The 24301-nt window shown below is 41.4% G+C and overlaps 2 protein-coding genes across 2 annotated transcripts in view; one reads left to right on the top strand and one right to left on the bottom strand.

Annotated features, from left to right (window-relative positions):
- Positions 1–779: 779 nt before the first annotated feature.
- Positions 780–2972, bottom strand: LOC136377025 (disintegrin and metalloproteinase domain-containing protein 20-like). The gene has a single exon (XM_066343608.1). It carries the CDS (start codon positions 2970–2972, stop codon positions 780–782), a length of 2193 nt encoding a protein of 730 aa, XP_066199705.1.
- Positions 2973–19341: 16369 nt separating this feature from the next.
- SYNJ2BP (synaptojanin 2 binding protein) overlaps positions 19342–24301 on the top strand; it is a 43334-nt gene continuing 38374 nt past the window's right edge. The window contains exon 1 of the mRNA XM_066344085.1: positions 19342–19504. Within this exon, the coding sequence (XP_066200182.1) occupies positions 19441–19504 (64 nt within the window). The 5' untranslated portion in view covers positions 19342–19440. The remainder of the gene's footprint in view (positions 19505–24301) is intronic.

The following is a 24301-nucleotide window of genomic DNA, read 5'->3' on the forward strand; positions in this document are numbered from 1 at the left end:
ATGATAATTTTACAATAAAGATGCAATGTCAAAGTCATTGTATTTGGAACACCCCAGGTTTAGCAGAACTGAGGAGTAATAATGAGAATAAGGAAAATGATAGAGTTAGCATAGTGAGTGCTTAACAATGTGCAGGCTCTTCTTATATGCTTTCTTGGTTATCACATAAGCTTAGAAAAAAATACATTTCATCTCTGAATGTAATTGTGGACCAAGAAAATGTAAAATTTTAAGACTATGTCCAAGATCACATACAGAGCCAGTGTTTCCACTACAGTTGACATTCACGACCTAGGACATGGAAGTTTTTGATCTTCCTACTGTATTGGCCCAGAGATTCTTTTTCACACTTATTTTACACTAGCAATAAAATGAACAAATAACAAAAATCAAGCACATAATCAGTTATGGAGAACTTACAAAAAATACACAGTAGGGCAAATGAGAGTTGCTATAGGCACATCTATAAAACATTAGAATCAATATCTTAAGCAAGTAGAGACCCTCCTGCTAGTGAATCTAAGAGTTCCTACAGAAATATTAATAGTATGACCACACATGAAATATTAAACAAACTGAAACACATTGACCCTTTTTAAATTGTCCAGTCATTTTATTTCAAGATGACAGCCTTGGAATAGCTTTAGGATGTAATTATCAGAGTGTTATTGATCTATTCTCCCAGTAAGCATAAATGTGATTTTTCTTGTAGGTCGAAGTGATCAGTTAATAAAGTTCAAGGGAATCTCTTTACCTGTTTAGTTTTTACTGTTCATTAATTAACTACTTAAGTATGAAATGCCGCCAAAAAATAATGCAAGCAATAAAAGAGCTGAACGAATAAACATTAGAACTAGTGCCTGGTTTACATTAGTAATAATTTTGCTGCGAAGACCTAGTTCTCTGACAGGTGGAGGGCCACTACTGTTACTACCACCTGATCCTCTGATATTACACTTCGGTGGTTTCCATCCTCGCTGACAGTGACATTGTTTTTTGTTGTTGCACACCCCTTTGAAATTGCATTTTTTGATATCACAGTCAAAATGCATGTCCTGATGAAAAGTACAATTCTGCTTGAAACAGTATTTTCCTGGCCCACATGTTGCACCATCTATTACAAGCCCCATCTCTGGAATGTCTGTCCCCGGATGTGCATCGAACCCAAAGCATATTTCTTGTTTAACATCTGTTACTATTATGTGACGAAAAGTCGTGTGCTCACCTGCACCAGGTATTTGTTGGACCTTCCTACAGTGCAACATTCCACAAAAAACATCATCTGTCTCACATTTAACAGGTCGTAATCCTCCTCGCTGCATCCTCACCCCACAGTTTCCAAATCGGTCACCTCTTGCATTCAGTTGTGTATAGCATGCAGGTGAACCGTCTTTTACCTGATAGCCAAAAAGGGACTGACACTGCATATCACGGTCACTGCAGTTTCCTCTCACACAAACGGCTAATGGTGAACACGGGGTTCCATCCTGGATATAAAGGTCATCTGGACAATTCTGCATTTTCCCATCGCAGTATTCCGGTAGATCACAAATACCTCGCACCTCTCTGCAAATCTGTCCAGGGTGAGCATATTTACAGTTCCTGCAGCAACCTCCTTCATCGCAATCACTGCCAAGGGAGAGGGCACAATTGGTCCCACAACATATATCATCGGCACATTCTTTAAAGGTGCCACAGTCACATTCTTCTCTCTGATTTACAATGTGGTCACCACAGCGAGGAGCTACATAAGGAAAATTAGAGTATGGTACATTTCTTGCACCCAAACAAGGATCCCACGCATGAACCCGTCCATGCAGTGATGCATAAGAACAATTGCTCCACATATCATTAAGACCAGGATTAAGAGACATGACACAGAAGGTTCTTCGAAAACATTTACAACTAGGCTTATCATTGTCCATACCCAGGCTATGACCTAGTGTATGTGCTGTAATAGTGGCAGCTAAGAACATATGAAAATGTGCTATATATACCCATGTGGACCCCCAGTTGGGATTGCATACTCCATTTGTGAAAGCATATCGGACAGTATTTCTTATTTTAAATCCTGTAAAAAGTACTGAAGTATCATGCATAAATTGTCTCCAAAAGGTACGTTCTTTCCACAAACCATAATTTTCTGCAAGGCTGTATGCAGTCCGATAACTTTCTGGGATAAAATCATTCTGCTGTTGCCATATGCACAACATACGTATGTGGACTTCTAGACCAATAGGATTAAAAATGGTATGTACTATGCTGTTCAGCATCACTACCTTCTCCACTAGATCTGTTATATTAGGGTTCAGCCTGTATAATGCATTACTAACAGTGTAGTGGACTTTTAAATATCTCTTATGTGGCCACCACAGATACACTGGCACTGCTCTAGGGCTTTCAGCAACTATTGCCTCTTCATATGCTAGATCTGCATCTTCCTCCCCGATTGTACACCTTTCAGTCGCTGCTGATTGTTGTTCTGTCACAAGCAGAGAAATCACATGCTCAAATTGGGAAGAAGCCTCCAGTGGTTTGATTTCGTAAGTGAAGTCATCCACCTGCAGCATGCCACGCAGGCCCCCATAGCAAGTGTCCAGCGTGCCCATAGACCCGGGAACCCCTTCCAGGTAGCTGTAGTAGTAACAGTCTCGAGGGACAAACGGGTAGTCCTCCTGCATGGCACCTTGGTCGTTATCGGTGATAACAGGAAAATGTCTGGGCAGCAAGTTCTTCTTGACCTTCATGTGAATCACATGACTGCGGCCCCTGAAGTGAATCTTGTAGGAGAGCTGGTTTGGTGCCTGAGCTCCACCCACCCTGTGGGACACCTTCCTGGGGATCACAACTTCAGAGGAAGTGAAGCGCCATCCTGGTAGGGCATGGGAGCAGCAGACCTGAGACAGCAGGAGCCAGAGCAGAGGCAGCCAGAAATCACCTGTCAGGTGGGCCTGGGCCCAGGCAGGCCCCATGAGTGAGGGAGCCAGTGACCAAAGAAAATGCAGTCAGGTGCGAGGCAGGCAAGACTAGTGCTGAAGCAGCAAGTTTCTGGCAGTGTAATCAGGACAGCAGACAGAGTCTGGAGGTTTGACACCCAAGGAAAGGGGGAGGGGGAGGGGAAACTATTGCATAACAATGGTGCATTCATTAGGGGAGGCTGTGCTCAGTGCTCTGGGGACCCTGGACTGAAATGTCCCCTGGTCTGTTGCAAAAGACACAGAGGAAGAATAAGTGGATTTGTTGGGAATTTTAAGACCCTTAGTAGCTTTCTTCTTGACATCTAGAAGACATAATAGATCAACATGTAATTAAGAAGGAGAATGGAGAGGACAGTGGCAGTTTTTCCTTTTAAGAACTTTGAGGAGAGAATTAGATTCACTCATATTTATAAAAACTGAATGCCGTTGGGTTGAACGATGAAAAAAAGTGGAAGGAGATGTCATGAGTAGAAAAATTAAGGTATAATAATAGTTTCTTGTACAGTGAAACTTATACTTATCTACCCTATGTCCTGGCAAATCTAGTCTTAGATAATCACCCACTAAGACTTGCAGATGAACTTCATAGCAGCATTATTCACGAGTTCATCCCACCAACTGAACCGACCAGTACTTAATAGACAAATGCATAAACAAACTGGTAAATTCGTCCAGTGGAATAGTCTTCAGTAAATCACAAGAAACTGCTGATACTTGTAAGTATATGGATGTGTCTCACAGATACGATGATGATGTTTACAGAAAGAAATTAGACCAAAGGAACTTAGTATACAGTTTAGGTTTTATGAAGTTCTAGAACAGCCCAAAATCAGTTATGGGAACAGAATGTAAAATGGTCGTTTCTTTCCATGGAAATGGAGAAATGGAGGGAACTTTCTGTAGTACTGGAAAACTTATATCTTGACTGGGTTGTGCTACAAATTAAATGTCCATGTCCCTCTACAATTCATATGTTAAAACCCTAAACCCCTAGGGGATGGTATTGTTACTGTAAGTAGCTAAAGATGAATGCACAAAGCAAGCAGAAGACATCAGACATTGAGCATAGTAAACTATGGAAGAGGGAATCAAACTTTAGGCTTACTAATACTGTGAGGCCCACTTCAATAGGAAGTTATAGCATTCCCCTCATTAGGAATCTCTAGCATTTACAGGTTAATTCACACACTGTAGATTAACCTTGCACCATCCGGCCTCAGGACTTAATTCCTGAGCTAGTTAGGAATTGTACCCGGGGGTTCAACTGGTCCATCCCCAGACTATGGGGGTGGTGCTCCTGTGTCTCCACTTTGAGGCATGCACAAAGAAGGCAGAGTGTCAACCAGAGAGACTATCAGTCAGCCTAGAAGAAAGATCTGATTGATTAGTGAGGGAAACCAGCACAAGCCCACAAAAGATTAAGAACTTAATGGTTAGTTTAAAGAATATAATCTAGTCCTGGCCGGTTACCTCAGTCAGTTAGAATGCTGTCCCAAAACAACAAGTTTGCCGGTTTGATCCCTGTCAGGGCCCATATGGGAACCAACCAGTGAATGCACAACTACTAAGTGGGACAACAGATGAATTCTTTTCTCTCTCTTATTCTCTCTCTCAAATCAATCAAGCAATAAAAAATGTAATTGAAAAATAAAAGCTTATACTCCAAGCGGTTTCCTCCTCTTCTACTTGGACACACACTCTGCCACTGTTCCTTTGCAGCTCTAATGATCCTCAGGGACCCAGCAGTGGCAGGGGCTCTGAGTGTGCCCTGGTACAACAACACAGCACCTGGACTGGACTAGGCTTTATGCGGATTGAACCATGGCACAGATTCTGGACTCTGGCCTTTGTGCTGGGCTTGGTGAAGATGAGGCTGGACTTTTTCCATGGTGGGATGAAGAGAATTGAGACACAGGAATCTATGGGTCTCCTTCCATTTCAACCCTGAATAAATCTGACCACAAATGCCTCACTCCCCCCATACATGAGTCCTGTGCAATGCCCTTCCCGTGATTCCATGAAAGAACACCATTTCCACCCACAACAGTATTAGGAGGTGAGGCCTTTAAAAAGTGATTAGGTCATGAGAACACAGCCCTTATGAATAGAATTAGTGTCTTTATATAAAGAGGCCCGAGAGGCTCCCTCTCCCCTTCTGCCTGCAATGTGGGATTACAGGAAGCAGGTGCTGCTGTCTGTGAACAAAGAAGTGGATTTCATCAGACACTGATTCTGCTGGTGCTGGAACTTGGACTTCCAGCCTCCAGAACTGTGAGAAATAAAGTTCCTTGCTTAGAAAACATCTCATCTAAGGTGTTTTGTTACAGCAACCCAAACAGATTAAGACAGGGTTGTGGTTACAAATCACACCATAAATCTGTGTATTTTATTGCAAAGCAATGTAGACCTCAGAAAGTTAATTTCATACAAATGTTTGACTTCAGCTTCTTTTTTACCTAGTCTGAAGAAGCACATCATTATTCATCCTACACCACATCTTCTTTACCTTTTCAAAAATCATTTAAAAATTCAGTTGCGTGTGAATGCACTTACCTCAATATAGGGAAGTTAGCAAGAATAACTTATCTGACCTGTTTTCTTCTCTTATGGATCATATCTCTTGAGTTGGGAAGGTTAACACACACATTCATATTTGGAAATTAAGTCAGACATACTGATATTTATTTTATTTGTTTTTTATTTTTAATAATAAAGTTTATATAATTGTAAAATTTCAGAAAATATAAAAATATGAAGTGAAGAATGAATATAGAAATGTATAATAAAAGACATAATGACTCTCAAGACAAAATTTCCTGCCCGGTGATAACTATTGCTAATCCTTTATTGTATATTCTTTCACATTTAAATTTGTATTCTTAGAGATTTTTGTGTGCATACACATTTTTATTTATTTTATTTATTTTTTATTTAATTAATTGTGTTTACATAGTTTCTAGTGTCGCCCCAAATGCATTCCCCCTCCCCCATATTCCACTCAACATCGCCTTCACCCCCCTCCCAACAGCGCTCTCCCCTTTTTCCCTTCAGGTTTATCCCATCCTATCATCCCCTTTCCCTCTGTTCTCTTTTCCTCTGGTCCCTTTGATTCCTCCTCTGTCTCAATTCATTCCTCAGTTCACATTGTTCCTTGGATTCCTCAAATGAGTGAGGTCATTTGATATTTTTCTTTCTCTGCCTGGCTTATTTCACTTAATATAATAGTTTCCAAGTCCATCCATGTTGCTGCAAAAGGTAATATTGCCTTCTTTTTCGTGGCCCCATAGTATTCCATTGTATATATGTACGACTGCTTTTTAAACCACTTGTCCACTGACGGACACTTGGTCTGTTTCCAAATCTTCGCTATTCTGAGCAATGCTACCATAAACATGGGGATGGGTGCATTTCTTTTTTTGAGTCAGTGATATGGTGTTCTCAGGGCTGGGTCAACAGGCAGTTCCATTTTTAATTTTTTGAGGAATCTCCAACTGCTTTCCACAGTGGCTGCCCCAGTCTGCATTCCCACCAACAGTGCAGGAGGGATCCCCTTTCTCCACATCCTCACCAGCACTTATTCTGTGTTGTTTTGTTAATGAGCGCCATTCTGACTGGTGTGCGGTAATATCTCAGTGTGGTTTTAATTTGCATTTCTCTAATGATTAGTAATGTTGAGCACTTTTTCATCTGTCTGTTGGCCATCTGTACATCCTCTTTGGAGAAGTGTCTATTCATTTCTTTTGCCCATTTTTTGATTGGATTGTTTACCTTGCTGGTGTTAAATTTTACAAGTTCTTTATAAATTTTGGTTATTAACACTTATCAGACATATTGTTGAATATGTTCTTTCATTGTGTGGTTTGCCTTTTTATTTTGTTCCTATTGTCTTTAGCTGTGCAAAAGCTTTTTAGTTTGATATAGTCCCATTTTTTTATCCTGTCCTTTATTTCCCTTGCATGTGGAGATAAATCAGCAAATATATCACTGTGAGTGATGTCGGAGAGCTTATTGCCTATGTTTTCCTCTAGGATGCTTATGGTTTCATGACTTACATTTAAGTCTTTTATCTATTTTGAGTTTCTTTTTGTGAATGGTGTAAGTTGGTGGTCTAGTTTCATTTTTTTGCAGGTAGCTGTCCAATTTTCCCAACACCATTTGTTAAAGAGATTATCTTTCCTCCACTGTATGCTATTACCATTGTTGTCAAAGATCAATTGTTCATAAAGGTGCAGGTTTATTTCTGGGTTCTCTGTTCTGTTCCATTGATCTATATGCCCGTTTTTATGCCAGTACCAACTGTTTTGAGTACAATGGCCTTGTAGTATACCTTTATATCAGGAAGTGTGATACCTCCCACTTTATTCTTCTTTTTCGAGATTGCTGAGGTTATTCGTGGTTTTGGGGGGGTTTTTTTGGTTCCATATGAATTTTTGGAATATGTGTTCTATATCTTTGAAGTATGACCTTGGTATATTCATAGGAATTGCATTGAATTTATAAATTGCTTTGGGTAATATGGACATTTTAATGATATTTATTCTTCCTTGCTATGGACATGGTATATGCTTCCACTTGTTTGTATCTTCCTTGATTTCTTTGATCAATGTTTTATAATTTTCTGAGTACAAGTCTTTATTTTCCTTGGTTAAATTTACTCCTAGGTATTTTGTTGTTGTTGCAATAGTGAAGGGAATTGTTTTCTTAATTTCTCTTTCAGACAGATCATTGTTGGTGTTTAAAAATGCCTCTGATATCTGAGTATTAATTTTATATTCTGGCACCTTGCTGAATTTCTTTATCAGGTTCAGTAGTTTTTTGACTAAGACTTTAGGGTTTTCTATGTATAGTATCATATCATCAGCAAATAATGATAGTTTTACTTCTTCTTTTCTAATTTTAATGCCTTTTATTTTTTCTTCTTGTCTGATTGCTGTGGCTAGGACTTCCAGAACTATATTGAATAAGATTGGTGAAAGGGGGCACCCTTGCTTTGTTCCTGATCTTAAGAGGATTGGTTTTAACTTTTGCCCATTGATTATGATGTTGTCTGTCAGCCTGTCATAGATGGCCTTTATCATGTTGAGGTATGTTCCCTGTATTCCCACTTTGCTGAGAGTTTTGATCACAAATGGATGCTGAATTTTATCGAATGCTTTTTCTGCATCTATTGAAATTATCATGTGGGTTTTGTCCTTCCTTTCGTTTATGTGATGAATCACATTGATTGATTTGCGAATACTGTAACAGCCTCACCTCCCCAGAATAAATCCCACTTGATCATGATGTATGATTTTTTTCATGTATTGCTGGATCTGGTTTGCTAATATTTTGTTGAGGATTTTAGCCTGTGAAGCCATCTGGCCTAGGGCTTTTGTTTGTTGGGAGTTTTTTGATTACTGTTTCGATTTCATTTGTTGTAATCAATCTATTTAGGTTTTCTGATTTTTCCAGATTGATTTTTGAAAGATTACATTTTTCAAGGAATTTGTCCATTTTACCTAGGTTGGTTAATTTTTTGGCATATAGTTCTTTATAGTATTTTCTTACAATTCTTTTTATTTCTATTGTGTCCATTATTACTTCTACACTCTCGTTTCTAATTTTATTTATTTGAGTCCTTTCTCTCTTTTTTTTTTTTTTTTTTTTTTTTTTTTTTTGGTGAGACTGGGTAAGGGTTCATCAATCTTGTTTACTTTTTCAAAGAACCAGCACTTGGTTTCATTGATCCTCTGTATTTTTTTTTTAGTCTCTATGTCATTTATATTGGTTCTAATCTTTATTATTTCCTTCCTTCTACTTCCTGTAGGCTTTACTTGCTGTTCTTTTTCTAGTTCTTTTAGTTGCAGAATTAAGTTGTTTATTTGAGCTTTTTCAAGCTGCTTAAGGTTTGCCTGTAATACTATGAACTTCCCCCTCAGGACTGCTTTTGTTTTGTCCCACAGATTTTGAGTTCTTGTATACTCATTTTCATTTATTTGAAGGAAATTTTTTATTTCTTCCTTGATCTCATTGTTGATCCATTCATTATTTAATAACATGTTGTTTAGTTTCCAAGTGATTGATTGATTTTCAGTTTTTCTATTGTAGTTGATTTCTAGTTTCATACCATTGTGGTCAGAGAAGATGCTTGATATGGTTTCAATCTTCTTAAATTTGTTGAGACTCCATTTATGCCTTAATATGTGATCTATCCTAGAGAATGTACCATGCACACTTGAAAAGAATGTATATTCTGCTGCTTTAGAGTAAAAGGTTCTGAAGATATCTATTAAATCCAGTTGATCTAGTGCAGGGGTAGTCAACCTTTTTATACCTACCACCCACTTTTGTATCTCTGTTAGTAGGAAAATTTTATAACTGCCCACCGGTTCCACAGTAATGGTGATTTATAAAGTAGGAAAGTAACTTTACTTTATAAAATTTATAAAGTACAGTTACAGCAAGTTAAAGCATATAATAATAATTACTTACCAAGTACTTTATGTTGGATTTTTACTATGTTTGGCAGAATAAATATTTATAAAACAACTTACTATAATTAAATCTATCTTTTTATTTACATTTTGGTTGCTCCGCTACCACCTACCATGAAAGCTGGAACGCCTACTAGTAGGCAGTAGGGACCAGGTTGACTACCACTGATCTAGTGTGTCCCATAATTCTGCAGCTCCTTTGTTAATTTTCTTTCCTGAGAATCTATCTAGTGATGTTAGTGGAGTACTGAAATCCCCTACTATTATAATATTGCTTTTGATCTCGCTCTTTATATTCATCAAAGTCTGCTTTATATATTAGGTGCTCCTATCTTCATGCATAGATATTTATAATAGTTATATCTTCCTGTTGGATTGCTCCCTTTATCATTATGTAGTGACCTTCTTTATCTCTTACTACAGCCTTTGTTTGAAAGTCCATTTTGTCTGATTCAAGTATTGCTGCCCCAGCATTCTTTTCATTTCCATTTGCATGAAATATTTTTTCCATCCTTTTACCTTCAATCTATGTGTATCTTTTGTTTTTGTTTTTTGGGGGTTTTTTTTTGGGGGGGGGGTTGTATTTTTTTTTGTATTTTTCTGAAGCTGGAAACGGGAAGAGACAGTCAGACAGACTCCCACATGCGCCCGACCGGGATCCACCTGGCACGCCCACCAGGGGCGACACCCTGCCCACCAGGGGGCGATGCTCTGCCCCTCCGGGGCGTTGCTCTGCCATGACCAGAGCCACTCTAGCACCTGGGGCAGAGGCCAAGGAGCCATCCCCAGCGCCCGGGCCATCTTTGCTCCAATGGAGCCTTGGCTGCAGGAGGGGAAGAGAGAGACAGAGAGGAAGGAGGGGGCAGGTGGAGAAGTAAATGGGCGCTTCTCCTATGTGCCCTGGCTGGGAATCAAACCCGGGTCCCCCCGCACGCCAGGCCAACGCTCTACCGCTGAGCCAACCGGGCAGGGCCTGTATCTTTTGTTTTTAGGTGTGTCTCTTATAGACAGCATATGTATGGGTCCTGTTTTCTCATCCATTCAGTTACCCTATGTCTTTTGATTGGATCATTTAAACCATTTACATTTAAGGTTATTATTGATATGTAGTTGTTTATTGCCATTTCATTCTTTAAAGCTATATTCCTCTTTTACTATATTCTTTTCCCCCTTTTTTTCTGTTTACAACAGGCCACTTAATATTTCTTGCAGCATTGGTGTGGTTGTAATGATTTCCTTGAGTTTTCTTTTGTCTGGGAAGCTTTTTATTTCTCCTTCAATTTTAAACAATAGCCTTGCTGGATAAAGTAGCCTTGGTGGTAGGCTCTTGTTCTGCATTAATTTCAATATTTCTTGCCATTCCCTTATGGCCTCAAGTGTTTCTGTTGAGAAGTCAGATGTCATCCTTATGGGGGTTCCTTTGTAGATGATAGCCTTTTTTTTCTCTAGCAGCTTTTAATATTTTCTCTTTATCTCTTAGCTTTGGTATTTTAATTAGATGTGTCTTGGTGTAGATTTCTTTGGGTTTTCTCTTTAATGGAATTCTCTGTGCTTCTTGAACTTCTGTGACTTTTTCTTGAATCAATTTAGGGAAGTTTTCAGCTATGATTTGATTGAACAAGGTCTCTAACCCTTGCTCTTTCTTTTCTTCTTCAGGAACTCCTATGATGAAGATGTTGTTTCTCTTTAGATTGTCACAGAGCTCTCTTAGAGTTTCCTCAGATTTTTCTACCTCTTTTCTCTTTGCTGCTCCACTTCTGTGTTTTTGTTTATCTTGTCTTCTAAATCAGTGGTCCCCAAACTTATTGGGCCACAGACTGGTTTAATGTCAAAAATTATTTCACAGACTGGCCTTTAGGGTGGGACAGATAAATGCACAAAATAATATTATGCTACTGGCGTAAAAACTGTGGTATTTTTAAATATAATTGTTGAACTTACGATATTTATTGGGCTATGTTAAAGGAGGAATGAACATGTCCTCATTATTCAGGCTGTATTTAAATTTGTTATTCTGACAATGTTTCATGTCTGACATTAATATGTAATATGATAGGTTCAGGCTCACTACCAATCATGAACCTACAACAATAAAAATAAACATGAATCCACTATGTACTCATATGCAACTTTATTAGAAGTGTCCTCTTAACATCGCACCAACAACATAACATGAGTAACATCCTCTCTGCCTCCAAATACTTTCCAGTCATTATGGTAACATTTAAACATGCCTTAAAAATAAGATACAACACAAAAACAAATATAAAGTGCACAAAAATACAACTCATCATTGTTATGAATATTGTAAGTTAAGGATTATTTATTATAATGTTTATATAGAATGAGAGATAGTAGCCTATCTCTCAACAACCATAATGCTAAATCAGTGGGAGCCCTGAGCTTGTTTCTGTGCAACAAGATGGTCCCATCTAGGGGTAATGGGAAACAATGACACCCGAAGTGTGTTGCTTATGTCCAGTCTATTCCGTAATTTTGTTTTGGTTGCAGTCACTGCAGAAAATCCAGCTTCACACAAATAGGATGTCGGAAATAGCAACAGGGTTTTTAGTGCTTTTGTGGCGATCTCAGGGTATTCTGCCATGACTTTAATCCAGAACACTGGCAGAGTTGTAGTCTTGAACATATTTTTAAGGCCTCCGTCATTTGCAATCTCCAGTAGTTGATCCTCTTCTTGCATGGACATGCTGGATTCACCTGGTTTGTTGACAAATGGATCATGGATCCATTCCTTTGCAATTTTGGGGTCTTTTGTGGTTGGGAAGTAGCGTTCAAACTCTTTTAAAAGCAAATACAGGTGATCATGCACCAGCTGGGACAATGAAGGCTTGGGTTCAGTCTCTTCCAAAATTCCCGCAAATGTTTGAAACATGTCAAATATACCCCTGTTCACACGTTGTCCCCACAAATCCAGTTTGGCTTTAAATGCAGCTACTTTATCTGCCAACTTGAAGACAGTTGTCATTTCCCCCTGAAGTCACCAATTGAGTTCATTGAGGAGGTTAAATATGTCACACAAGTAAGGGAGTTTTGCGACCCATTTCTCATCACTGAAATGTGCTGTCAGCGGTGACTTTTTTTTCTGAGAGAAATCTTTGCAGCAGCTCTTGTAATTCAAACACTCTGGCCAGGGACCTCCTCGGGATAACCATCTTATTTCTGTGTATAAGAGAAGGTGTCTGTGCTCCACATTCATTTCCTCACAAAGCTGCTCGAACAAGTGTGAGTGAAGGGTGTGTGCTTTGATATGGTTAATAACTTTAATGACATCATTCAATATGCTGTTAAGTTCTGGTGGTATATTTCAGCTAGCCAGCATTTCCCTGTGAATGACACAATGCGTAGACTCGCATTCAGGTGCAACCTCCTTAATCCGAGGAGTTAAACCAGATATCCTTCTGGTCATGGCAGCAGCTCCATCTGTGCATATGCTGACACAAAAAGAACATTTCAGTTTTCCTGATATATAGTCATCCAGCGATTTAAATAGTTCTGCAGCTGTGGTTTTGGTTGGCAATGATAGTGCACATAACATATCCTCATGCACATCCTCTTGATAAAGATAATGCACGTAAACAAGTAGCATTGCCTTGTTGTCAATATCTGTAGATTCATCAACCTGGAGAGTGTACCACAGTGATTTATTAATCCTTTGCAACAATTGTGATTCAATGTCCTCTGCTATTTCCTCAATGCGCCGTGTGACAGTAGTAGCCGAAAGAGGCATCTGTGCTATCTTTTTAACCACAGCCTCTCCTAGAAGTTCATGACAAATGTCTTTAGTGGCTGGAAGGATCAATTCTTCACCAATGGTGAATGGCTTCTTAGCCTTAGCAATATGGTTAGCCATCAAGTATGATGCTTTCAGTGCACTCGCATTTATTGATGTAGTGGCCACCAGTAATTGTTTCTGTCCTTCTTGTTCATGCTTTTTTCTTTTGAAATACTCAGAAGGCTTGTCTTTTAAAGTAGGGTGCTTGGTCTCCAAGTGGCAAAGCAGTTTTGAAGGCTTCATTGCCTCATTACTTAGCCGGTCGCCACATATTATGCAGAGCAGCCTTCGTGCGCAAGAATCAACAGTTGCGACAAATCCATACTTCAAGTAGGACTCCTGGTATTGTCTGTTAAATGAAGCCTTCTTTTTCTTCAAGGTCGTAGGTTCTTCTTCTGTCTCCTCACTGGCCCTTTTCCACTTTGCAAAAAACCTTTCGATGGAATTTTGTTTTTCACTCATTTTGCTAGTTTATGGGTTTAATTTTAGTGCAACGTATCACGTGACTGAGACAAGTGTCAGGAGTGAGTCTTAGATGTAACAGAGGGAATCTGGTCATTTTTAAAAAATAAAACATTGTTAAGACTTAAATATAAATAAAATGGAAATAATGTAAGTTATTTATTCTTTCTCTGTGGACCGGTACCAAATGGCCCACGGACTGGTAATGGTCCGCAGCCCAGGGGTTGGGGACCACTGTTCTAAATTGCTGATTTGATCCTCTGCTTCATCCAGCCTCCTTTTAATTGCTTCTAGTGTAGTCTTCATTTCTGATATTGTATTTGTCATTTCTGTCTGGTTCTTCTTTATTATTTCAATGTCCTTTTTGATGCTTGTTATCTCTTTATTTATGTGCTCACTGTGTCCATCTATTGTTGTTCTAAGATCTTTCAGCATTCTAATAATCATTATTTTAAACTCTGCCTACTGTAGTTTACTTATATCCATCTCACTCAGTTCATTTTCTGGGGGTTTCTCTTGTTGATTCATTTGGATTGCCCTTCTGTCTTCCCATTTTGTCTGTTGCCCTGGACCTCCCTGGCTGGGGCCTGGCGAAGATCAGTAGGGGGTCACTGCCTATGACTGGTTCTTATCCACCTTTTGGGAGCTACAGGTTATCCAGATGTTGTGTGGTCTGTCTACCAGGTCAGTGCCACTGTTGCTTCCTGGGGTATTTGGGCTCAGGTGCTGTTGGTTCCAACCCACCTCCGTGACTGCTGCTGCCCTGGATGGACTCGTGCATGCCGGCGTGCCCATTTGGACTGCTTCCGTGGCCGCCCAGCCTCCGCTGCCCCCAAGAGCTGGTGTGCACAGCAGGCGCCCCTGCTCATGGGCTTGGGCATCTGCCCATGCCCTCACCCCCATGAGTGGAGCCCTACACACCCACTCGAACCACTTCCAGGGCTGCCTCATCTCTGGAGGTCTGCGTGACGACTCAGACTTCGGTAGTCATCACGGAGGACCATACTCGCCCACTCAGATCTCCACTGAGGGCATGCCCCACTCCAGGCAAGTTTGCGCACTGGCCCGGATCCCAGCCGTGGCCGCCACAACTTCCACCCTTGCTGGCGGGCTCATGCACGCCCACATGTACCCCCTTTGCACATGCTCGGGCCTCTGCCCCAACCAAGGGCTTGCCTACTTAGCAAACAGGACTCTGTGTGAGCCTGGACTTCCCACAGCAGCAGCTGGCTCTGCGGGCCAGCTTATGGGTCCTCGCTAAATTTCCATAGCTGCACCTTTCTGCCTCCGACCTACTTGCCCTGGACGAGCACTCAGCAGTGCGGGGGGTGATGTAGCTTAGACCACTGCACTCCCTGTTTATGTCCCTAACCTGGTGCCTGGCTCTAAGTGCCTTCATTCTAGCTAGGGTAGGGGAGCCTCTGGTGGATGGGGCTCTTTCTTTCCTTTGCTGGTGATGCTATTCCCAGGAAAAGTGCTCACTTTAAATTTGAGGAGTGACTTAACCAGGGGTTAGGGTGTCTTCCTGGAGCTGCAGGAAAGTGGCTGTGAGCGAGGCTCTCTGTGCAGTTCCTTTACGATGGAGCCTGGGTTTGAAAGTTCTGCATCCTTCTCTCAGACCATGTCTAGGCTTTTGTCTCAACCAAATATAGTCTGTAAGCCCCTTCTGGGATCCAGGGTTCTAGGTTGGGATTCCAGTTTTGGGGATAAGGACCTACAACTCATTGGCCAGCCCTCTCCATCTTGAGAAACCCACCTGGCTGCCACTCCACACAGCACAAGCCTAAAGTGGTTCCTGGTGACCCACCTCCAGAAAGCTCTCCAGCTCCAATCAGTGCAAAAAGACATAGCTAAAAACAGGAAGTGAGGAAGAGGGGCAGTAACTCAGGTCTCCATGGAGACCTGAGATACACCTCCCCCTACTGAAGCCAAGAAAGCACCCCCAGAAAGAAGCTGGCAGAGTCTCAGAGGTTACACCCACCGCATTCCTGGATACACTTTCAAATAAGCCCCCTGCTAAGATCAGTAAACAAGATTACCACCAAGTTAGGAAAACTGAGAACAAAACAAAAAAATCAAGACTTCAAAGCGGCTCTTCTATGCAAGGAGACCACAACTGGAAAACAGAGAAAAATGGGAAGGCAGAGAAGCATAAGTCATATGCTTCAACAAGATAAATGATCAGAAAAAGTCCTGGATAAATTGGAAATAATCAAATTACTGGATGTAGAGTATAAAATAATGATTGTTAGGATGCTTAAGGATCTCAAAGCTACAATGGATGGACTTAATGAACACATCAATAAAGAAATTGTAAGCATCAAAAAGGACACAAAAATCATAAGCAAGAACCACACATAAATGACAAACATGATATCAGAAATGAAGACTACACTAGAAGGAATTAAAAGCAATTTGGATAAAGCAGAAGATCAGATCAGCAAGTTAGAGGACAAGATAAGCAAAAGCACAAAAGCAAAAAGAAAAGAGGATTAAAAAATCTGAGGAAACTCTAAGAGAGTTCTGTGACAACATGAAGAGAAACAATATCTGCATAATAGGGGTTCCTGAAGGAGAAGAGGAAGAACAAGGACTAGAGAAGCTCTTTGAAGAAATGTTAGCTAAAAATTTCCCTAAATTGATACAGGAAAGCATCACACAAGTTTAAGAAGCAGAGAGAACCCCATTAAAAAATAACCCATAGAGACCCACACCAAGACATATCATAATCAAAACTCCAAAGAATATTAAAAGTTGTAAGAGAAAAACAGTCAATCACCTACAAAGGAACACCTATAAGGATGACATCCAACGTCTCAGCAGAAACACTTGAAGCCAGAAGGAACTGGCAAGAAATATTCAAAGTAATGCAGAACAAAAACCTATAACCAAGACTTCTTTATCCAGCAAGACTATCATTTAAAATTGAAGGAAAAATAAATCCCAGACAAAAAACAAAACAAAACTCAAGATATTCATCACAATCAAACCAATGCTGTAAGAAATGTTAAGGGGCCTGCTGTAGACAGAACAAAAAAGGGGGGGAATATATATATAGTAAAAGAGGAATACAGATTTAAAGAAAAAAAATGGCAATAAACAACTACATATCAATAATAACCTTAAATGTAAATGGATTAATTGCTCCAATCAAAAGACATAGGGTAGCTGAATGGATAAGAAAACAGGACCTGTATGCTGTCAAGCATCAACCCAAGATGGGGTTGCTGGGTGGATCCCCGTTGGGGTACATACAGCAGTCTCCTTCGCTATCTCCTCTCTTCTCACGTAAAAAAAAAAAAATGAGAAAGCCCTCATTCACTGTTGGTGAAAATGTAAAGTAGTACAACCATTATGGAAGAAAGTATGGTGGTTCCTCAAAAAATGAAGAATAAAACTACCATATTTCCCAGCAATCCCTCTAGTGGGTATATACCCCCAAAACTCAAAACATTGGTACGTAAAGACACATGCAGCCCCATGTTCATCACAACATAGTTCACGGTGGCCAAGACATGGAAACAACCAAAAAGCCCTTCAACAGAAGATTGGATAAAGGAGATGTGGTACATATATACTATGGAATACTATTCAGCTGTAAGAAATGATGACATCGGATCATTTACGACAATGTGGATGAACCTTGATAACATTAAACTGAGTGAAATAAGCAAATCAGAAAAAACTAAGAACTGTATGATTCCATACATAGGTGGGACACAAAATTGAGACTCATGGACATAGATAAGAGTGCACTGGATACCAGGGGGAGGGGAAGGTTGGAGAGGTAGGGGGTAGTGGGAGGGGGGGCATAAAGAAAATAAATAAAAGGTGATGGAGGACGATTTAACTTTGGGCAATGGGTATACATATGGTGACCAACTTTTTTAGAATGAAAAGGAGGACAAAATTTGAGGAAAACAATATCGTAAATAAAAGTAACATTTTATTCATTGCAACAATAATATAGTATATGATAAATGCATAATAAAAACGTGTAATATTTTATATTGTAATTATGCTTACATGCCTATTAATTTTTAATAATAAATGTAAGAAAAAGTACTCATTTAATAAAATAAACCACTAATTTTAATTTTTTAAAACTTCATCTTATTTAATCCTTTCAACCTCTTATATATGTATATATATGTACATATATATTGTGACAGAAACAGTTGGATAAATAGGGACAGACAGACAGAAAAGGAGAGATGAGAAGCTTCATTGCAGCACCTTAGTTGTTCATTGACTGCTTTCTCATAGGTGCCATGATGGGGGTGGCTGGGTGGGGGCTACAGCAGACCCCTTGCTCAAGCCAGCCACCTTGGGCTCAAGCTGATGAGCCTTGCTCAAACCAGATAAACCCATGCTCAAGGCAGCCAGCGACCTCGGTGTTTCAAACATGGGTCCCCTGAGTCCCAGTCAGGTGTTCTATCCACTGTGCCACCGTCTGGTCAGGTGATCCTTTCAACCTTTTAAAGGTCTATCATTATGCCCTTTTCTCAGATGGGGGAAACACAGGAGATAACTTGTTACCTGCTCAAAACTAGATAACTAGAAGAAGGCAAACTTGAAACTGGAGATCAAGCTTTCTGACATTAACTCCTGTGTTCTTTTCCACTACTCTGGCATTATCTCGGATTAGCAAATGAAAGGCCTCTTGAGGAATCTGCCTTTTTCTTGTTTTGTTTGGTAAACACAGTAGTAGTTTTAATTAGTTAATCTGAATTCGAATGCCTTAATTGGAACTGCACTTTTTAGTCCTCGAGTCCCCACCAATTTCTGTGGTCTAACTCCAGGTTGTTTCCCACATTTCAATTATGAGTCTTTGACCCGGGAAGGTTCCTTCGAGCCCTGGTTTGAAATTCTATCTCCAGCGTCAGGAAGGCTGGCTGAAGCCACAGCTAGTTAATCCACTGGTGTTACTGTTAGGATTTTTCTTTTTTAAAGATCGAATTTTTCCGGGTACTAAAAGGAAGAGACCTATATCCCACTTCCCTTTTCTTAAAGGATTTTCCTTGAGAAACTTGTCATCCTGAATTCTTCCACTGTCCCTTTTGTATGTATGTAATGGAGGCGCCGTGCTCCAAGTTGTGAGTACCTGCTTGTCATAGAGAAAAGTTTTATTTTTTTACTTTGGACAATGGCAATTAACTAACACAGATGACAACCCAAAGGGTGACTCACCAAAGCATGTTTAGCAAATGCTGTTGTACGGTCCTCTTACATGAAAATACACATACCTGCGTGGCTACAGAAAAGAGTAAGGGTTCTTTTGTCTTTGCAATCGCATTAGCGGGGCTGCCTGACACACCGCGCCAGTCTGGTTTTAAACTTCCTGAATAAAAGTTTTCCTTTTTTTTTTTGTTTTTTAAATATTTGTGGAGATTTCCTGGCAGGAGATACTATTTTTAATTTTTTCTCGACAATACGAATTCACTTACACCTCTCATCTTTCCTATCCCTCCGTCCCGCCGCCGCGACAGTCACTCGTTCCTCGCTCGCCTCCCACTGGGCGATGAGGGTGCAAGAACCAATTTAGATTACACAGCGCGCCCGCAGGCGAACCACGATTCCCAGCATTCCCGGCGCCACCAGCGCTCTCGGCTTCCGCTTCCGGTCCAAGGGCTGCTGAAACCGAAAGTGTGTTTTGGGCGCCGCGGGGAGGTTGATTCACCTTCACCTGCGTGTGCTTTAGTTGGCCAGGTGGAAACCAGACAGGCAGTAAAACATGAACGGAAGAGTGGATTATTTAGTGACTGAGGAAGAGATTAATCTCACCAGAGGACCCTCAGGTATGTGCGGAGCAGGTCATCTCTGGGAGTAGGACACTTGAGGTGTACTTGCGGAGCAGACACCTCTTCTGCTGAACCGGATCCTTTTGTCCTCGGAGCAGGCAGGCCCCAACCTAGAGGTTTCCTGCAATTGTTTTTGAGCACGTAGATGAATAAATATATTGGCATCCATAATTAGCCAGACATGGATCTAGGGATCTATCAACTTTTTTTTTTTTTTTGTAGTTGAATTGCCACATGTATTATAGTCAGGACGGGTTTCCTTCTGCTAATGGTACCAGAATACCCTGGGGGGAAGGAAACCTGCCTTTTAGTCAGCACTCCATGAACAACACACCCTTCCATTGCCTGGTCTGTGCCTGTTACTATGAGACTGTTAATAAAACTGGGAGCATAAACGGTAGACCATAAATGCACAGCCGTTTTCTTGGTGCTAATAGCCCTCCTTTCCCCCTTTTATTTCTGGGAAATTCATTTAGTGTCAACTAGAATTTTAAAGCAGAAAGAGTTCTGCCTCAAAATTACTCCCGAGTGTTTGGGTTTTGCTTAACAACAACAACAACAAAAACAGTTAATTCCTTGGTCTCATCTCTAGGTGTTTGGATTCAGTGTATTTTATTATTTGGGTTTTTTCCTTTTTTTATTTTATTTTTTGTATTTTTTGTATTTTTCCGAGGTGAGAAGCAGGAGGCAGACAAACTCCTGCGTGCGCCTGACTGGGACCCAGCTGGCACGCCCACCAGGGGGCTACGCTCTGCCCATCTGGGGTGTTGTTCTGTTGCAACCAGAGCCATTCTAGCGCCTGAGGCAGAGGCCACAGAGCCATCCTCAGTGCCCAGGGCCAACTTTGCTCCAATGGAGCCTCGGCTGCGGGAGGGGAAGAGAGAGACAGAGATAGAGAAAAAGGAGAGGGGGAAGGGTGGAGAAGCACATGGGTGCTTCTCCTGTGTGCCCTGGCTGGGAATCGAACCTGGGACTTCCACACACCGGGCCGATGCTCTAACGCTGAGCCAATTTTTCTTTTTTTTTTTTTTTAAAGCAAGCGCATCATACTTCTGCAGTGCCAACAACTTTCTCTTTTTTTTGACAGGGATAGTGATTCCCTGATTCTGATACCACCAAATCCTTCAGTAGCCCTACAGTCCTCTTCCCCCTGATGGCTCTTCACTCACTGGTTTGCTACCATTACTATATTCTGCCTGCCTTGAATTTTGTTGCATTTCCTTTACACCTGTCTAGTGTATCTATTCAGAGCTTTAGGTTTGGTATTATTAGATCCAAACCTGGTATCTACTTTTCCTACAAATACTTTGATATTTATTCTCTGACCAGCAGTGGTCTATGTAAACCTTAGTTTCTCTTCCATAAAATGTGCGTGATAATAGAATACATTTTGTAGCATTATGAGAATGAAATTAAACTGTGTAAAACATTTAGTAAATTTTCTGACACGTGGTAAGCACTGTATAAGTATTTGCTATTACTGTTGTTATTGTTAATAGATGAACCTCCAGAATAATACAGTGAATCCCACTGGATACTGTTATTCCAAGAGTCTCCTGTAAATCATCAGGTACACCATGAGCTCTATCTCTGAAATGTTTCTGTAAACATTCCACTTCTTTCTATTCCCATCACCACAACCTAGAACAGTCCATCTTTTCTCACCTGGAATTTTGCAGTAGCTTGACCACACATAGGTTATTCTCCATAAACTATTGCTTTCAGAATCTTCATATTTTGCCTTCTTTCTTGTTATAAAATATTGGAAGTTGACTTTACTTATCAGAATATAATTCATTCTTAATCTGCATGGTTTAGTGTCATGTCCCATATGAACTCCTAAACTTTATCAAAGGCTCTTATGCCCAAGTCCCTTAGGTACACTTTTCTTATTTTACATAAATTTCTCCTCTTATCTTTATGTTTTTTGACTTTTGAAGTTCACGTGGAAAATTATTATTAAACCAAAATCAGTTTTTCTGATTTTCATCCATTGGTACTTGTTCTTCTCCTAAGGCCCATTAAAACAGTGGTCATTCATTTCCTGATTGCCCTGCAAATATTTAAAGGCATCTAGTTGTTCTGCTCCTGTTTTGTGTCCTCCTTCTAGAGCCTAAATATTCCTAGTTATCACATTCGCTCTCTTGTGACATGGTTTGAGATTTGATTCTCGTCTCTTAGGAATTTAACGTACTTTGACATAGTCCTTTGGCTGTGGCATCCAACAGTATTTCCAGGATCTCCTGACTAGAGCAGAGCAGAAGTCTGATATTATCTTGCATGTTCCAGTCACTGAATATTTTCGGAGCTCCATATAGTATCACTTCACCTTTTTTGGTATTTGCCTAGCAGTGTTGCTTAATGTTTAGCTCACCATTCACTGAAATTTCGTGTTGCTCTTACAGACCTAAAGTTCCTAATGTTAGCATTTTTTTCTGACTCTTTGGAATTAGGACAAACTTAAAGGAACTGATTATATCTAGGTAATACACCAAAGTGGTTTAATTTCAGTATTATATGTGCATGTATTCAAAATGAATGGATTTATTCACCAGGAGACTTGAATTTTCCTAAGTATGTTCATACTTTATTCATATAAGTTGATAAACATAAGAGAGTAGAGCCACAAATTTTGGATTGAACTTAACTTCAAACACTCATTTGAAGTTTTGGTGGTTCAGTTAACAAGAAAAGATAGCAAGTTTCTGTTTATCACCTCCCAGAGCTAGTTACCTGGTATGTGGTACTCCTAAGAAGTCTCACAGTCTTCATTCAGCTTTTCTTCACTGTGTCATCATGAAGATAGAACAGGTACAGTTATCACCACTAGGAACTTCTAGTGATTTTGGTAGTCCCATAGAGATCTTTGTTTCTTTCTCTCTTTTTGACAGAGACAGAGAGAGAGTCAGAGAGAGGGTCAGATAGGGACAGACAGACAGGGAGAGAGATGAGAAGCGTCAATTCTTCCTTGCGGCACCTTAGTTGTTTATTGATTACTTTCTCATGTGCCTTGAGGGGGGCGGCTACAGCAGAGCAAGTGACCCCTTGCTCAAGCCAGTGACCCTAGGCTTAAGCCAATGACCTTGGGCTTCAAACCAGCGACCTTTGGGCTCAAGCTAGCGACCCTGTACTCAAGCCGGTGACCTCAGGGTTCTGAACCTGGGTGATTTGCGTTCCAGTCCTACTCTCTATCCCTGCACCACCACAGACCAGGCTCAAATTGGGCATTCTTAATGTTGGAAATACTCACTCTTTAGAATAATGACAATAATCTAATATAGCTTTTTTTCACTACAACAGTTAGAGATTGGTTGTAAAGATAACTCGACTATACATTAGGTATTAGGATTAAGACTCCTTGTATTACTGGAACAAGTTGGGATTCATGTTACCAGTCACCTTTTTAACCAGTTTATGAGCGACAAGGACTGAGTTGTTATAAGAGTGTCTTTTGGCCCTTGTTGGCTGGTTCAGTGCATTGGGCGTAGGCCCAGCGTATGGACATCCTCAGTTTGATTCCTGGTCAGGGCACACAAGGAAAGGGACCATCTGCTTCTCTCCCCCTTCCTCTCCCCCTTCATCTCCCCCCTCTCCTCTCCCTCTCCCTTCCCTCTCTCCCTCTCCTCTCACTCTCCTCTCACTCTCCTCTCCTTCTCTCTCTCCCCTCCATCTCCCTCTCCCTCTCCCTCTCCCTCTCCTCTCTCTGCTCCTTCTCCCCTCTTTCTCCCTCTTCCCTCCCTCTCCCCTCCATCTCCCTCTCCCTCTCCTCTCTCTGCTCCCTCTCCCCTCTTTCTCCCTCTTCCCTCCCTCTCCCCTCCATCTCTCTCTCCCCTCCATCTCCCTCTCCCCTCCATTTCCCTCTCCCCTCCATCTCCCTCTCCCTCTCCTCTCACTCTCCTCTCTCTGCTCCTTCTCCCCTCCATCTCCCTCTCCCCTCCATTTCCCTCTCCCCTCCATCTCCCTCTCCCCTCCATCTCCCTCTCCCCTCCATTTCCCTCTCCCCTCCATCTCCCTCTTCCCTCCATCTCCCTCTCCCTCTCCTCTCCCTCTCCTCTCTCTGCTCCCTCTCCCCTCCATCTCCCTCTTCCCTCCATCTCCCTCTCCCCTCCATCTCCCTCTCCTCTCTCTGCTCCCTCTCCCCTCCATCTCCCTCTTCCCTCCATCTCCCTCTCCCCTCCATCTCCCTCTCACTCTCCTCTCACTCTCCTCTCTCTGCTCCTTCTCCCCTCCATCTCCCTCTTCCCTCCCTCTCCCCTCCATTTCCCTCTCCCCTCCATCTCCCTCTCCCTCTCCTCTCCCTCTCCTCTCACTCTCCTCTCTCTGCTCCCTCTCCCCTCTTTCTCCCTCTCCCCTCTTTCTCCCTCTTCCCTCCATCTCCCTCTCCCTCTCCTCTCACTCTCCTCTCTCTGCTCCCTCTCCCCTCTTTCTCTCTCTCCCCTCCATCTCCCTCTCCCCTCCATCTCCCTCTCCCCTCCATCTCCCTCTCCCTCTCCTCTCCCTCTCCTCTCTCTGCTCCTTCTCCCCTCTTTCTCCCTCTTCCCTCCCTCTCCCCTCCATCTCCCTCTCCCCTCCATCTCCCTCTCCCTCTCCCTCTCCACTCCTTTCTCTCCCTCTCCCTCCCCCTTCCTCTCCCTCTCTACTTTCTCTCCCTCTCCCCTTTCTTCTACTTTTTTTCTCTCATCCTCCCCTTCTCTTCTTCTCTCTCCCCCTCCCTTTTTCTCCCCCTCCCTCTTCCCTCCTCCCCTCCCCCTTCTCTTTCTTTTTTCCTCCTGCAGCCAGTGGCACGATTGGTTC

The sequence above is a fragment of the Saccopteryx leptura genome, chromosome 6 (assembly GCF_036850995.1).
Source record: "Saccopteryx leptura isolate mSacLep1 chromosome 6, mSacLep1_pri_phased_curated, whole genome shotgun sequence".
NCBI lineage: Eukaryota > Metazoa > Chordata > Mammalia > Chiroptera > Emballonuridae > Saccopteryx > Saccopteryx leptura.